Raw genomic sequence first — 12,058 nt, forward strand, 5'->3', positions numbered from 1 at the left:
GAGGAGGAGATCAGGTAGCCAGGAGCAGACTGACCTTCACAGGCGGAGGGCAAAGCTCCGAGGGTCTGTGAATGCTGCCAGTAGGCAGCCAGTCTCTCCAGGACCACACAGAGAGCACTTGGTTCAGGCCCCGGGAGCTGTCCAGCACGGATAGGGGTAAAGCTCTGAGGGAGTGTTGCTCAAACTGTCATCTGAAATTGGCCAGCAGGTGGCAACAAAGGCCACACTCTGGTCTGGGTCTCACCAGTGGGTTAGGAGCAGGCAGTGACAGTCCCAGGGCAAGGACATCTAGTTTTCAGACACACCCCCAGACCCCGCGTGGCAGTGCTACTGCACCTAGGGACACACACACACACACACACACACACACACACACACACACACACTTTTCTTTGCTAAAGCAGGGACCAGAAGCCAAGGCTTCTTGGGAAAAAAAAAAAGATGGGTCTCAGGCAAACCTTAATGGACAAGATCTGATGTCCAGGGAATGCCTCCAAGGGCAGCAGCTCTCTGATTGGGTATGGGCACAGTGCTGCGGACCTGGGGTGCAGCCTGTGCTCGTAACATGTCCATCTCAGGAGGTCACTGGGATGCTCTGACACATCAGGCTTTGAGACCCTGTACTGACTTGTCTGCACTCGAGATCTGCTCCAGGTTGAAGATGTGGCAGGGAACTAAAGAGGCCAAAGGCCTCATTAGGACACCAGGAGAATGGGTCTTGGGGGGTAGCATTTGGGGCAGAATGGCTGTGTCTGCCTAGTCTCTTGTCTATCACAGCAATGCACAGCATGTCTGGGCTAAGCCTGTGAGAAGTGGTTGTTCACAGTGCAGGAGGCTCAAATCTAAGGTCAAAGTGGGACCTGTGACCTATGATTTCAATTCCTGGCTTGTGGTATCAGCCGCCCCCCTGTACTGTATCACATGCCCATCTTTCCTTGTGATATGTTACCTTCTCTTCTTGGGGCCCCAGTTAGAGCTGGGTGTGGTAGTATCAGGAAACAAAAAAAGGAGGGTCATGAGTTCAAAGCCAGACTTGGCTACATAGCTGGAAAGTGGAGAGATGCTGTAGGAAAAGCAAAAAATGAAAGGCTAGACCAGACTCAAATAAACTAGTGCATGCATATGACCCAGACTCAAATAAACTAGTGCATACATAAAACCCAGCTACCAAACTCCCTTGCTGACAGCCCCTCTCTACTGACTACAGTCTCGTTCTGAGGAGCACAGAGATGAGAAATCCAGGACATCGGGGTTTGCTCTGACAGGGGCTGCTGAGATGGCTGCAGCCCAGCATGGCATGTGCTCACCAGGAGATAGGGTTTTGACCCAGGAAGGGTGGATGGGCAGGCTTGGGGCCTGCCTCCTCTCAGACCACACTTAAGTGGAACCCTCCTTACTTTTATTACTTCTGACAAAGAGGACTCCAGTGGGCTCTTGAATCCCACTTGTCTGTGTCCAATCCCAAACTAATCTTTTTGGAATGGTTTTGATTTCATTCCCTCCAAAATTAGAACTACTCATTATTGATCATTTTAGTTCAAAATATTTTGATCAAATGCCTCCCAAGAATTCTAGTGGGATTTGGGATACATCTGTTGGGGAATGGTTCTAATGCTTTGTCTTAATTCAGCTCCCCAAATTACACGGGGAATCTACTTGTCCAGATGCTGAGGGTCCCTGTCTCCAATTGATTTTTGATTAGTCAATAAAGTTATTAACACCAATGGGTAGGCAGGGAGACAGAGGCGGGACTTTTAGATTTCCCAGACAAGGGACTAAGGGAAAAAGAAGGGGCAGAATTGTAAGCATCAGGGAAGTGGCCTCAGGGGCCACTCCCCCGATTGTATCTGGGGTAGCAGAGATGAAATGTAGATTTAGCAAGTATTAACTCAGGAATATCCGTGGGTCGTGTGTTAGCCATGTGGTGGTTCAGGAGTGGCCCAGCCATTGGGCTAGTTAAGTCTTTTAAAACGTAAAGGTGTGTGTGTGCTTGAGTGAGTATGGGTGTGTGTGCATGTGTGCATGCATGTGTCTTTTTGTTCATGAATACAGCGATCTTGAGAGATGCAGAGCCATGTGCAGACCCGTTGGGTACATGGAGCATCCTTTAATAATTTATCATTGCCCACATCCTTCTGTTGCTCCTGGGAAGTTAACAGAGAAGGTAGTGGCTTGAAATAAAACAAAACCCCATTTCCTTACATTTCTGTAATCAGAAGGCTGGTGGGTCTACTAGACAGAACCAAGAGGTCACCTCACAGTATGGCAGTGCATGCCTTTAACTCTCTAGCACTTGGGAGGCTGGGATATCACAAGCTTGAGGCCAACCTGGGCTGCACAGCTGAGTTTCTGTCTAAAACAAACTGCAGAGGTCCACAGTCTACAGAGATGCCAGGGGACAACTGTCACCTGTTTACCCTGGCCAGACTTGTAGGATTAGTCTTCATGCTCCAGCTGTCCGCCTCTGTGGGCTGAAGGTGTTTTGTGGCTTTCAGTACAGCATCTAGACACTAACACGGGCTAAACCCTCTCTTCTCATCTCTTGGGCTCCTTTCTCAGGGCATGTGGGGTCTGACTGGATCACCTAAATGGCCCAGAATAAACTCACCACTTCAAGGACTTAGCCTTCACTCTGCCTGTGTGTCCATATGCCACTGATAGCACGTGGCAGTCATCACTTCTGTGGAATGAACCCGGACACTCCTTCAGAGCAGTCTTCCTCCTACAGAGCATCTAGCCCCTCAGGCTTTTCCATAGCAGAGGAGAAACCAGAGTACAACAGGTAACCACAAAAAGGCAACCACAAGCCTCCCAGGGTCCCTGACAGCCTACCAGAAAGGGAACAGAAAACAAACAGAGGAAAGTGGGGGGAAAGGCCCACAAGACTCAGTACCCAGAAAAGCCTGCCACATAGGAACTGGGCATTCTGACTGAGGATTAGCCAGAGGCAGAAGAATGACTGGCAAGGGTGGACAGTTTGGGTTTTCTTTCTGGCATGACTAAACAAGCAGAGCCTTATTTCAAGGAAACTGCTCATCAACCAGACAAGGGAAGACTGGCAAGGAGGATCAGACTCCTGCTGACACTGATGAAGGGCAGGCAGCTGTTGACAGTGGGCACTGGAACATCTGCAGTACTGTGAGCAAGACAGGGCTGGGGATGTGTCCACGTAGGGTAGGCAGAGGACTGCAGCTCCAGCACCAGATGGAGGCAGGGAGGACCAGACTTGGATTATCCTCTGGTGCACAGCAAGTTTGAGGCCAGGGAGATAAGTAAAACAATACCTAATTGTAATTTTAAAATATTTAAATTAAAACAACAATCTCAATAAAATAAAAAAGGGCAGTGAGAAGGCTCGGCAGGGAAAGGTGCCTGCTCTCAGACTTGACAGCCTGAGTTTATTCTCTGGGACCCACATGGCATAAGGAAAGAATCAACTCCTCCATTGTCTTCAAGCTGTCCCAGCACTTACATGTGCTTGGCACACATGCTAACACTCATGACTAAATACATGTTTTTGACTAAATACATGTTCCTTAACTAAATACATGTTTTTGAAGAAAACAAGAATCAAAGTTGAAGCTGCTTGTGCCTATGGCATCAGGGACAGACACATCAGCCATTGAGAAGCATGAGAAGGGGTCTGAAGTCTAGAGTGGGGCAGGGAGGGGTACAGGACAGAAACTGTAAGAACAGCCTCACTTTTTAATACTTCCAGCATCAGGACTTTCACTATACACAAATCCTTTGTGGAGTGGAACAGCACTCCCAGATGATGCCTGGGACAGATAGCTTCTGATGAACAGTGTTCCAATTTCCAGCAAAAATGTTTAAAGGAAGCAGACTGTGCAGCTTCTACTAGAATCTTTACTATGCAATTTAAAGCACTCTCTTGCTGCACACCTGCTGGTGGTGTGTGGTGATGGTTCCTGACACTCCAGACTCCTGGAGAGCTAAGGCACTCTATCCCCCCAAACCAAACCAAAGCCACGCAGGCTACTCCCCCTTAACTTTAGGACACAATGAAACCATTCTGTAATAGTTTGAACACACCCCCTAAGCCCGGCCATTCATCTTCCACCTACTACCTCTGGCCAGTGCTGCAAAACACAGGACTACAAATGACACGGCAGACTCATGACTGTTCAGCACCTTCCGACGTAACCAGCTGAGCGAGATCATGTACCTAACTTCGATGTTACAGAACATCAATTAAAAAGACACAATTATCAGAAGAAACTTAACTGTATTTTAAACAATGTGGGCAAAATATAATTTTTATTTACTTTTTGAGACAGGATCTCACTCATGTAGCCCCAGATGGCCCAGGACCTGCTATGCAGAACACTGTATCTCAGCACCCTGGTTGCTGGTACTACAGATGTGTGTGCACCATTTTTGAAAACATCTTTCTGATCTACTTCATAACAAGCATTTGCTCATCACCTTGCCCTCCCAGCCAACAGCTGTGTAAACCTGTGGTTCTGGACAGTTCAAGTTGTATTTCTTGGCAGCTTACAAAAGATACTAATTGAAAGGTTAATCAAGCCAGTCTTATTTCTGTTAAAGATACACCTTGTATCTTGCAGAGGTGACAGATGTGTGACATTCCACAGAGAAGGCTGTTGAACCTACATCCACCTTCTTCCAGGGTCTAAGACACAGGACGGCATGTGGCATGCTGGCAAATCCGACTGTCCCCATGTCCCTATGGAGCTCTTCTGTTCACCCTGATTTCCACACGTGGAACTACTTCATAGTGACAACTTCTACCAGCTCTGTAGGGAGTTTCTCAGGTTGCTTAGACAGACACAAGCTTCAGAGCAGACACTCCAAAGCAGCCTGTGAAGACACTGCCCGCCTGTGCAGTGCTCTGACTAAAACTGCCACTAGGAATGTCTCAGTTCAACAGAAGAATGTTTCTGCAGATAATAACTATATAACACAGTCCAATGCAAAGTCACCAGAGATCACGGCTAGCTGGGAAACATGTAGGTGAAGACACTGGTCCTTCCTGTAGAACAGAGCACTCTCCCACATGCTTTGGAGTACAAAGGCAGCACAGCAGGGTGGGCTCGACCCAGGCTGGGAACAGTTTGCATTTAGTGGCTGTCTAGGCTTCCAGTCCACCTGTCTGGAGCCCCTTACCACATCAGTGAAGGGTGACTGTGGATGAAATACCATCAAAACTTATTTCTCCAGGAGAAAAGTTACTTCAAAAATACTCTGCTGTGAAATTTCTCAAAATTCCTTCTAGTTTGTTGAAAATCATTTACATTATGCAAATATGAAGTTTTAAATAATCACTCAATTCTAAGTTCAAAAAGTACATTTATTTAAATGTGAGCAAGTTATCAATATAAAAGAAAAGTGTAGGAAATAAAAATAATCAAAGTACAAAACATCTCATATCTTTAACATCCATAATTTAGACAGCAAAGTCTTATTTACATAATTTTTATTTGTAGATGAAATTTCATACAGCTTTCTGAAAACACATAAAAACCTGGCAAATTAATCAGAAGACTTAATGTGGGCTTTTAGGCATATAATACAAAACATAATTTATGTTTCCTAGAAGATCGCACATCTTAACGCGATGCAGTCAGTATTACATCTGTCTTCCCGGTAGAGGTCGTCGCTCCCTAAGGCAGACCTGGAAAACAAGCCCTCTGCAGGGAGGGAGTCCTGGGTTATGCTGCCAGCAGCTACCCTTGTGCTCGGCTCCAGGCTCCAGGCTCCAGGCTCCAGGCTCCAGGCTAGCAGCAGCAAGAGGCCATCAGTTAAATTTATATGTGGCCTTGTTGAGGAAAATAGTTTTCACACACAAGGTAGCAGGGTCACATTAGGCCAGAGCCCCCATGGCAGAGGTAGTTCTAGAGACCACCTCCTTCTGTATTCCAGCTACCTTGTCCTGTTGTAAACTCTAACACCTATGGCATGGGCTCTCTACCTAACACATAGGTAGCTGGCTGGAAGTACCCTGCTTAGGTCATAGCTAAAGCTTAACCCCAGGCACATTCCTGGTTTCCTGTCCCTAAAGCCACCACAAAAACATGTCCTTAAGACAGTTGTCACCCTAAGCATCTTATGTGGGCAACACTGAGGGCAGCAGTAGTTCTCAACATTCTTAATGCTGCCACCCTTTAATACCTCACGCTGTGGTAAGCCCCAACCACAAAATTATTTTTGTTGCTACTTCATAACTGTAACTTTACTACTATTATGAATTGTAATGTAAATATCTGATATGCAACTCCTGTGAAAGGTTCATTCGACCCCAAAGGCATGGGGACAGGCCTTCAGTTGGCCAATGTAACCTGAAAAGCAGCTCCACCATGTTTTCAGGAGTAAGCAGTGTAGGAGACACCTGGGGAAGACATCACAGGATATGCTACATAAAGACCAGCCACTACAGCATGCCTGCCGCCTGTCACTGCCCAGCTCAGTCTGGTGGGAGAAGGGTCCCTGCCAGGCTCCTGCTGGCTCCTACTAGCCACGGAGTGAGGTCTTCTAGCTCAGTTACTGAGTTCTAGGGGCTAAGTGTTTAGTAAATGCACTCAGCTGGGTGACATCACTCTGACCTGGGGGCTGGTCACTCATTAAAATAACCACCTCAGCTAATCCTGGCACTCAAGGAGAAAGCAAGAAGATCCGTGTGAAGCCAGCCTGGGCCACAGGGTGCCAGGCCAGCATGCAGTAGAGTAAAACCTCCTCTTAAGAATCAATGTCTTGCCAGGCAGTGGTGGCACACTGGGAGGCAGAGGCAGGCGAATTTCTGAGTTCGAGGCCAGCCTGGTCTAAAGAGTGAGTTCCAGGACAGCCTGGTCTATACAGAGAAACCCTGTCTTGAGCTCCGCACTCCCCAAATCTGTGTCCTTGTAAAACTAAGACCTGAGATTTAGCGATAGGAACTGTAAACGGGTAGGCTTCTTTCTTGGGAGTCTGAAAAGCCTTAGCTGTCCAGCACGTCTGCCACAACAAGCTGTGGAGTGTGGAACAGCCCTCCGGCATGCACTCCCATCAATTTCTATGGGGTCCAACTGTCAAGACCTTCAACACCTACAGAAGCCAAACAGGCCCTTGGTTGGTCACCTGAGACAAGGACCATGATATGTCCCTTTTCAACCTGCAAATGCGCCCTCAGCCTCACCTGTCCCTGCTATGAGCCCTCGTAAAGGATATGATTCATAGTCCAGTGTCTGTGTGAGCACTCCAGTCAGGACAAACTCTGCATTGTGAACATCTGAAGGAAAAGAACCAAAACTGTTAGGACAAGGCCATGGAGAACTCTCACAGGTCAGTGCAGAGGTGCAGAGAGCCGTACCTATGCCCCTGGCAAAGTACTCGCGACATAAGTGCAGGTCATTCTCACAGGATATTAAAATGATCTCCGACAGACTCTAGGGAGAGAGAGAGGGCTTATGAGTGAGGGAGAAGCACCCACATGGGACAGCACTGGCTTTGCGGGGCTCTGCTCTCTCACCTTATTCTGCTTGTGCTCCATGAGCTTCCGGAAGGATGGCTGCTTGGCTAACACCTTCCCCCCTGCACACTCTACAATTGCCTTCATAGTTGCAAGGCTTGGGCAGATGCCAGGGGTGATGTAGAAATACTTTGTCTAGAAGTAAACAGAAACATGTCTTTTAAATGTTTTTAATTGCATGTCACTTTTCATGAGGTTTTTTGGGGCTTTGTTTTTTGCAACAGGGTGTCTGTGTAGCTCTGACTAGATCAGGCTGGCTGTGAACTCGAGATGTCTGACTCTTATCTCCAATTTAAAGGTGTGTGCTGTAACACCTGTTCTACTGAGACTTTTTTGACAAGATATCTAATTTTCTAGAACTGTGCCGGCTCCATTCCCTACTAGCTCCCTGTCTTCTGCCCCACACAGAGGGTTAGCTCAACACTTCCGGCATGGAAGGTGGCCTATGGTCAGTAGAAGGACTACATGTAGCTGCTGTGGTCAATGTGAACACACTTATAACTCAAGATTCTGACAAGACATTGGTGTTGCATTAAGGACAGAAATCAGAACACCTCCCTTGATGTCCAAAAGCAAGTTCAGAATTTCAATCCTCTGTGTCCTCCATCCTCTCCATTCTACTGTATGAATCTGGATCTGTGCCTGTCTGAAGGCTTTCTCGGAAATCTGTTCCTGTCCTGCACAAAGGGTTTTCCTCTCCCCTTTACTGAACAGCACAGAAAGTCAGCACATATGGAAGGAACAGGGATCCCTGACAGGATTGCCAACATGATCAAGCGGGATCCAGATGCTATGCTCAACATTTATGATGGATATTTGTCTCTAAAATAGCTTCCAGCCCATCTGCTGTTTCCAGCAAAGACAATCGGAACACGCACTGAAACACACAGGCATCAGTCTTAGGTCAGGAACACGGAAGAGCACATGACTTAGGTACAGCTATGTATTAGCTTGGGTTGTAAAAGGTCATTTACATAGGAACTCCAAGGCAAGTAAGGGATGATACATTGCTTCTTAAAGGCAGGTTAAACAAAATGCTTGGTACACAGTAGGACAGCAGTTTTAAGTCTCAAGTAAGCCCAGGTATATTATTCGCTCCACTGTGAGGTCTAGTAAAAATTACATTCAAAGAGAATATATTTTTATCATCTCACATGGCCACAGCTGCCACCTGTAGGCATAATATTTTTATACACGGTTTAAAGTTTAACTTTGTGTTATTCACATGCTGATTTCTCTGCCTCCGTATCTTGTTTTAATCCAGACATGGCATTGTAATACTTAGACCAAGAATCTCAAGTTTGTGTAAACAGTTCTTACCATTTATTCTCTGCCTTGTCAATAAATGCTGATCACCCAATGGCTGGGCAGAATAGAGAAAAGGGTGGGTGTTGTCTGCCGACCAGAGGAAGGAGAGAGGGAGAGAAGGAGATTGGGATGAACAAGGAGGACGGAGGATGTGAACCATGAAGAAGGGGTTTGGAGAGAGATCATGGAAACACACCTGAAGCCCCAAGAGCCAGATCAATAAATAGTAATATGCAAGTGGCATGGGATGGGGCTGGGAGGAGCCAGATTACCATGGAAGGCTAAGGTCGACCATTTAACTGCTCAGCTATTGAGGTGCAGTTTGAAATAAATATTGTTTCTCTGTGTGGTTACTGAGCTAACATAAGGTAACAAAATACAGCTACTGGATTAATTTACTGTTATAGTTATATTAAAAGAAATTTAATTTATAGATGGCCCCCAACTTAACGGCAATTAGAAGCTAAGCTTACAGTTGTAAAATGCCCAGGGTAAAAGGCAGGGATAAAGTCAGGCTAGCAAGACAGGAAGTCTGGTGTCTAAAAAAAAAAAAAAAAAAAAAAACAAGAATAACTATAGGCCAAAAGAACAGGAACCTCCAGAGAGATAGTATGGAAGATGGTCTTTCTTTAAAAAAGATTTATTTATTTTATTTATAGAAGTACACTGTAGCTGTCTTCAGACACACCAGAAAAGAGCATCAGACCCCATTACAGAAGGCTGAGCCACCATGTGGTTGCTGGGAATTGAACTCAGGACCTCTGGAAAAACACTCAGTGCTCTTAACCACTGAGCCATCTTCACAGCCCAGAAGGTGTTTTTTTGTTTGTTTGTTTGTTTGTTTTTTAAAAAAAGCCCCTACTGAATTTACAAATGAAACGCAGATGTTGGGCTTCTCCCAAAGGCAGAGCACAGCAGTGGAGGAGGGGTGGAGAACCAGCTCCAGATTACTCTTATTCTGTAGCTTTTCAGGCCACTGCCTGGGCTGATTCCTGCAAATCCTTGGGAAGCTCATGGAGCAGCTCTCTCAGGCTAAAAGTCTACCTAAGTGCAGCAGAGCTAACTGACCAGACCTAACCAAAGGGGCTTTTCCTGGTCAGACACACGCTGACCTAAGGAGCCAATGCGTTTAACCCTACAACCTCCCAGAGTGGGTGAGGAGTTAGGATTGGGTAAGGTTTTCCAAGTCACAGGTAAAGGCAGAAACATGCCTCTTCTCTGTGAGCTCAAAGTAAGGGGCGGAACTGCTGATAGCACGAAGCAGAAGCCAAACTCAGACAAGGAACAGACCTCCTGATCAGATAAAAATGGTTTAAAAATTATAGTTTTGTGCTAAAAACAAAAGGAGCTAATTATAAAGCATCATTGTTAGATATAAATACATTGAAACTGATAATGTTAAAGAAATAAAACACATAAAGATAAATAACACCATAAAGACCTTCTGGGCTCCATATAATACGATTCTAAATGGTTCAAGGGGGATGGAAGCTACGGAAGAAATCAAACATGGCCATTTATAGTTATGGCAACACTGAGTCTCATTCATATCTTAATAAGCATGTTAGTTTGCTATGTCTTTTTGAAAAATGGGGCTTTAGAAAAAAAATGAAGCTTAGAGGAAACTTTGCTAAAATTACTAAATCAAAATGAAGAACATATTAAAATGTTAAAAATACAAAATTTAAAAATAAAACATGGAAGCAAGAAATAGAACAAGTGTAAAGTTTTATAGACCAGGTTGAACAAAATGCCAAGATAATAGAGACAGAGGAAAAGAAAAAAATATGAAACACAGATAAAGGCCTTAGAAGGAAAATTAGAAAGTTTTATAATTAAAAATGAGAAAAATATTAATAGAGATTCAGGAAAAGGAACAACATGAAGAACAGATACAGGCCTTACAAGCTCAGCAGAGAAATCAGAAAAGATTATAAATAAAATTAAGAAAGATAAAATAAGGTTAAAGCTTACTGCATCAGCATCTAATGAAAACCAGGAAAGTCAGCCACAGGTTGTTAAAAAACCAACCTTAGCTTATCCAGTTACAATATACAAATGCCAGCAGACAGCGAGCACCCTCAGGAAGAACTCAGATGGCATCCAACAGAAAGGCAGAATTTAAAACACTGTAAGGATGCAACTTTAATACAAGAAATAATTCTTAAAGGCTTTAAGAGGCATCAAACTGTCAAATGTTTTAATTGTGACAAACAAGGTCATTTAAAAAGAGATTCTAGGCAAGGTATTCCTAGAAACAATGTTTTTTTTTTTTTTTTTTTCCTAGAGAAAATCCCAAAAGAAGGCCCAGCCTTCTAGAACGTCCTCAAGGTGTGGCAAAGGCCTGCACTGGACTAATGAATGTAGATCAACAAGGGTTAAACAAGAAAACCCCTTGTCAGGAAATGACTCAAGAGGCTCCAATATCAAATTCAAATCAGTCATGTCAGGTCAACAGAGGAAATACTCATCTGCACAACAATTAAACAATACTGCTCTGGATATAAACATTAATAGCCCAGTTATCAAAGCCAGAGCAGTTTCAATAGATAAAACAGAAAACTCAAGAGAGAACAAAGGCTTAATGGACACAGGAGCAGACGTAGAAAGGAAAAGCTGAACAAACACAAAGGGTAAGAGGCCCCCAGAGGCAGATAAAACATGTTACCCGGGGAGAGGGTATGCTCTGGTTTCTACAAGAAAAGAAAAACTACGGATCCCATCCAAAGGAATAAAAATCAGACTTAATAGAGGAAGACCCCTCCCCCACCCCCAAAGATCTTAGCTACAGACAGAAGAGAGAAATCAAGAGGACCAATAGGACTTGTTGAGACATGAATCTGTGTATATATACACAGCCATGGATCTGGAGTCCTCACACTGTTAGGGATGGTTAAGAAATGCAAGCTAGTAGTCAGTTAAACTCACAGTTGCATCAGGTACAAGTTTAGTTAATTACAATAAAATGTTTTCAAGGTTATTCAGTATCAATGGAGGTGTGGCCTTCTTGGAAGAAGTGTGTCACTATGGGAGTGGGCTTTGAGACAACCCTCCTCCCAGTTGCTGAAGGAACCAGTCTTCTCCTGTTTGACTTCAGAACAAGATGTAGAACTTTCAGCTCCTGTGCCATGCCTGCCTGGATGCTGCCATGCTTCCTGCCTTGATAATGGACTGAACCTCTGAACTTGTAAGCCAGCCCCAATTAAATGTTGTCCTTATAAGACTTGCCTTGGTTATAGTGTCTGTTCATAGCAATGGAACCCT

At 44.8% G+C, this 12,058-nt stretch overlaps 1 protein-coding gene across 3 annotated transcripts in view; it reads right to left on the minus strand.

Annotated features, from left to right (window-relative positions):
• Nucleotides 1-5,311: 5,311 nt before the first annotated feature.
• Nucleotides 5,312-12,058, minus strand: part of Paxip1 (PAX interacting protein 1) — a 53,165-nt gene continuing 46,418 nt past the window's right edge. For all 3 annotated transcript variants that reach the window (XM_076913278.1, XM_076913277.1, XM_076913279.1), the window contains 4 exons: nt 7,487-7,621; nt 7,328-7,403; nt 7,182-7,246; nt 5,312-5,791 (listed from right to left, as the gene is read on the minus strand). In XM_076913278.1, the coding sequence (XP_076769393.1) occupies nt 5,780-5,791; nt 7,182-7,246; nt 7,328-7,403; nt 7,487-7,621 (288 nt within the window). In that variant the 3' untranslated portion in view covers nt 5,312-5,779. The remainder of the gene's footprint in view (nt 5,792-7,181; nt 7,247-7,327; nt 7,404-7,486; nt 7,622-12,058) is intronic.

The sequence above is a fragment of the Arvicanthis niloticus genome, chromosome 15 (genome assembly GCF_011762505.2).
Source record: "Arvicanthis niloticus isolate mArvNil1 chromosome 15, mArvNil1.pat.X, whole genome shotgun sequence".
Taxonomy (NCBI): domain Eukaryota; kingdom Metazoa; phylum Chordata; class Mammalia; order Rodentia; family Muridae; genus Arvicanthis; species Arvicanthis niloticus.